General features: G+C 38.2%; 1 protein-coding gene across 2 annotated transcripts in view; it reads right to left on the bottom strand.

Annotated features, from left to right (window-relative positions):
- LOC113811279 (piggyBac transposable element-derived protein 4) overlaps positions 1 to 5,000 on the bottom strand; it is a 24,264-nt gene that overhangs the window by 18,385 nt on the left and 879 nt on the right. Inside the window, exons 1-2 of one of the 2 annotated variants that reach the window (XM_027362989.2) lie at positions 4,657 to 5,000; positions 913 to 1,234 (exon numbers count right to left, since the gene is read on the bottom strand). The exon at positions 4,657 to 5,000 is cut by the window's right edge and continues 221 nt beyond it. In XM_027362989.2, the coding sequence (XP_027218790.2) occupies positions 913 to 1,234; positions 4,657 to 4,888 (554 nt within the window). In that variant the 5' untranslated portion in view covers positions 4,889 to 5,000. The remainder of the gene's footprint in view (positions 1 to 912; positions 1,235 to 4,656) is intronic. The other variant, XM_027362990.2, reaches the window with a different exon arrangement.

Below are 5,000 nucleotides of genomic sequence, written 5' to 3'. Positions count from 1 at the left end.
TTTCTGCAAGACTTCCGAATGCACGTAGATGATAAGGAACTATGTTGCATCAAGATTCTTCTTCTATGTTTTATTGTTAATACCAAAATAATCATGAAAAGATACAAAAAACACTAACTACTGCTATTTTGAGTGTATACTTATTTATGCACGAAAGCTTTATCCCATGCATTTCTAGTCCGAAAAAAAACATATTATGGCTCATTTTGTAGATAAATAAAAGATCCTGCAAATTTGGGGAATAGTTTTTTGATTCTTTACTCTGCTCCTTGTAGGTGACATATATATGAGAAAAAAGATTTTTTTTTTTGACACCTAATAATTGTCTAGGTAAAATATTCCCCCAAAAGAAACAAGGTGGAAATTGAAAAAAGCATTTCCTAAATTTCTCACATTTGGAATGAATCTATTCAATAAAATAATCAGAAGGTGTATGTAATTATCTTCCTTTTTTTCAGTTTCCTGCTTTGATCAAGTTTCAATTTTTTTTTTAGCATCTCCTTTGTCATGTGTTCATTCTTAAGATAAACTGCACTCATGCAATGGCAGAATGCAATCTGGTCATATACTATTGTTTGATCCTGCTTTATACCTTCACAAGTTTAAGACAGGGTAGTAAACCTACTCTGTCAACATTTCTTTTTAACATATCTGTAAGCTTTAAGAAATGTCAATACCTGTACTATACCATTCTTATCAAAACCATAGCTCACCTAAGACAGCTAAAATAAAGAATTTAGATGTCTGACCTTATCATCATTAATGTACTATACCATTCTCATCAAAATCATAGCTCATCTAAGACAGCAAAAGTATTGAATTTAGATGACTGAACTTATCATCATCAAATAAACTACCTCATGCTTTTCAATACATTAGCTACTAAGTTGTTTATCATAGAGGAGAACGTACCTTTCTGTAACTGTCTTGTTAAGTTCTGCTTCTTCCTTCCTCTTCCTTGCAACCAGAACCTCCCTCGCTTTTCTCTCCTCCTCCAGTGCACTTAACAGATGTATTTTCTCCAACTGAAGAGCATCCCTTTCTTTCTGAGCCTTATCACGCTCTTTTGTTATCAATTCATTTTGATAACGGAGATCAGACACCTGTTTCATTGCCTCTTTAATTTCTTTGGTTAAGAGTCTATTTCTTTTCAAGAGAATACCCCTCTCTTTCTTTAAACGTTTCATCTGCCTTTGGAATTCTTCAGTGCTACATCCCTCTCTGGCTGGTTTACCTGTAGAAAAAATGTATGGTTTAGCTTGGTTGTTTACCACAAGAAGGCAAGCAGTGCTAAAATAATAAAATCATAATTTTCTCTGAGTGGCATGAGTAGCCATGAGGAGGGGATGTAGGGTAGTGTAAATAGTAATTTGTAATTTCTACAAGTAACAGAGTTTCAATCACCCCAAAGACTATACATGACACATGATATTAAAAGAACACTGGCCATAATAGGAAGAATTGATCTAACATGGCATGAAAACCTGATCTATTATCTTTCTTTTCATTCTAGCCTATATAGGATACTGAAATTATTCTCACTAACATTCTTTAAATTAATTGTTGCGGGGTAGGCTTGGCTAGGCTGTGCTATGTTAGGTTATGGTAGGCTTGGCTAATTTAGGTTAAGTTTGAAGTTAGCTTTGACTAGGCTGAGCTAGGCAAGCTTGGTTAGAAACTGTAACTTTTCCAACTATTTTATGAGTAAGACATAAGTTGCACAAGCGTCACATGACCATGGAAACAATAACAATTACAGAGAAGTATGGGAAGTAAGATTCTCGGATTTAAGTGTTGTTGATATACACTTGCGCCAAATCTTTATGATGAAAATTATTAGATATACAGGTGGTCCCCAAGTTATAAACAGGTTCTGTTCCAGTAGGCTGTTCGTAAGTACATTTGTTCTTATGTCCGTAGTACGGTGTACGGTATGTTTTGCTTACTGTACAACCAGCTCTACTTTCGGACGTGCCGGTATAAACAATACAGTAGTTTTCGATGGTTTTTAATGTGCTTCGAACAACCTTCAAATACAGTACATAAAATAAAATTTATAATAAGTACTAAATTACTGTAAGATCTTTAATCTTACTTTGATAAGGTGAAAACTCGCCTTCTTTGATGATTTCCTTAAGTGTGGTAGGAAACTCCTGGGCTGCTACCGTATCTGCGCTTGTTGCCTCTGCAGCCACCTCTACATTATGGAGGTTATAACGTGCCTTGAAGCGGTTAAACCATCCATGGCTTGCAGTAAAAGTCACATCCGCTGCTTCCTCCCCATATTTCCTCTTCAAGTCTTCAAAAAGACTTAAAGCCTTCTCTTGAATAAGCATTAGGCTAAGCGGTTTGCTCTTCTGATGACAATCCTCCATCCAAATGCTCAGAAGTTTTTCAAGTTCTTCTATCACTTTTCCACGTTTCTTACTAATAATAGTAGATTGCATAGGGACTGAACTTTTCACATGTTCCAAGATCTTATCCTTGTTCTTGAGTATTGTACCGATGGTAGAACGATTCATCTGGTACGAACGAGCAACATCTGCCATCTTCTCACCGCGCTCCACTCTTTTTATGATGTCCACTTTTGTTTCCATCGTGATGGCCTGCCGTTTCTTAGCATCACCACTGCTTTTGCACTTAACACCCAACATGTTAGAATGCTTAATACGGGCAAAAACTTTGCAAAACAATCACAAAATCACAAAGTTTTCTGGAGAGTGCACAACACATGTTTGAATGAGACTGTGTGGGTACAGTGAGAGAGCTATTGTTTACTAAGTGCATTACTCTCACTCGCTCCTTTGTTCGTATGTACTGAAGTTCTTAACTCAGAAGTTCGCAAGTAGGGGACCACCTGTATGGGCAATTGTTTAAAATAACTTTGCATTTTAAACGGTTCTGGTTGCAAGGGCCAATCACAAAGATAGTGGTATTGATGGATTCTTCTAAGCTTTTACTATCCATATATGCAGTGCACTTCCCATTGAACCAGCCCAAAACACCACATTCTAGGTCCCATTAGCAAGGAAGGGCATGACAGGTACCAGGGAAATTGTGGGGTAAATATGAATAATAGACACAAAATATGTCACTATAATAATATTATACACATCACAAGTCACTATTATCTCTAATGCAGGGGGGGGGGGTTGCAAAGAGCATTTGACTATATATTGACTAATTCTCTGTGCACGTAAAGCTTCCAGTCTGGCCCCTCTGCTGCTATCAAGGCCAAGAATGTGGGTATGTGGGAGAGGTGTTCCATGGTATTATTTCTACATATATGGGGAGTTGAGAATGAGAGGAATCTATTGATACTACTCTCATTGAAATCAGCTGAACAAAGGTGTTCTGATTATTTACTGACTGATGTATTCTATCAATATAAAGCACAATAATTGAGATTAGGGTACTGGGTGTACTAAAAAATAGACAGAAATTATTGCTCACGAAATGTGGTAAATTAAAAAGTAGGACCATTGGGCAATACTAAAAAATGTAGGTAATTTTATAGACTAGTTCTGCCTAACAGATCACAACGATTTTGGTATCGATGGATTTCTCTTTCTCTACTATGCAAATATATAGAAAATATTGCACAGAATCCCCCCCCACCACCCATTAACAACAATCTAGGTCCTAATAGAGGGGGAGGACCAGACAAATTGCTGCGTAAAATAGGAATATACATAGAATCAGTCATTATATTGTCTAATACAGAGGGCTGTGCTCCCCACAGTCCGCCAACCCTAGCTATGAAACACAAAGAATCTTCCGTGTATTCACAGCAGGAGAGAGCACATGACCAACATGCGGGAGTACCTGATGGCAAGTATATCTGATACTCTCTCCTGACATGAATATTTAGAGTATTCTTTATTTTTTTTCTGGGTGGGAGTTGAGGGGCAGCAGCTCCATTGAAGGGGTGCAGTTAGCAATGCATAAGAAAAAAATTTGGTGTATACTATTTATATTTTGCACCACAATTTCCCTAGTACCTTTCATGTCCTACCATACTACCATGGCCAAGAATGTGGGGGTTGGGAGGGTTCCATGCAATTTTTCTATATAATTGAATAGTAAAGAGTAAGAGGAGTCCATTGATACCAAAATTATTGCAATCAGTTATGCAGAACTATTCTAAAAAATTACCAAAATATATATTAATACGTTCACACACATCACAATGATTAACATTAATTCAGTCTTTCAAGGTGTAAAACAGGGTAATTTTTTTCTAATACATCTGCATAATGGATCACAACAATTGCCGTATCGATGGATTCCTCTCAAAGAATCCTCCACATATTCACAGCAGGAGAAAGCGTTGGACAGACTCGGCAACACCGCGCCCACATTGCGGTCATATGCTCACGTCTGCTATGAATATGTGGAGGATACCCTGTTTTCCTGGGCAGGGTTGGGGTGCGGCAGCCCCCCATGGGGAGGTCAAAGGGGGAACAGCGTTAGATTATATAGTGACTGATTCTGTGCATATCATTTACAAGAATGTGGGGGGATTCGAGGGTTTCTGCGCAATGATTTATATATATTTGGAAACTAGACAATGAGAGGAATCCAACAATACCAAAAACATCATGACCCATTATGCAGGCGTATTTGAAAAAATTACCTAAAACAGATGCTCCTTACTCTTAATTCCAGATGGATGTTGTGTTGGTAGACTCCCAGTCTTTAATTTTCTCGATGTGACACTTTCATAGTCTGTATCTTTAAAATGCTTGCCACAAATTCGGGCAGTCTCAAAATTCACAGTCTCACTCTTGCAAAAGTCACGCCACACTCTCTTCTCAGTCTCCTCTTCCGGAAATGTGAGTAAATTGTCACGCCCTTTGCATCCCGCCACTGAACATTCCCCTGCCATTGCGTAAATCGAGCACCCTGATGGCGAGGACTCAGGTGGTGATGGGGGCAGGCGCTGAGCTACTGGAGGGAACTGAAGGCTTTATTTAGCCTCAACCTGCGCAAAATGGACG

The sequence above is a fragment of the Penaeus vannamei genome, chromosome 24, assembly GCF_042767895.1.
Source record: "Penaeus vannamei isolate JL-2024 chromosome 24, ASM4276789v1, whole genome shotgun sequence".
Lineage (NCBI taxonomy): Eukaryota > Metazoa > Arthropoda > Malacostraca > Decapoda > Penaeidae > Penaeus > Penaeus vannamei.
The sequence above is the reverse complement of the archived record's forward strand: the minus strand, read 5'-3'. Positions and strand labels throughout refer to the sequence as shown.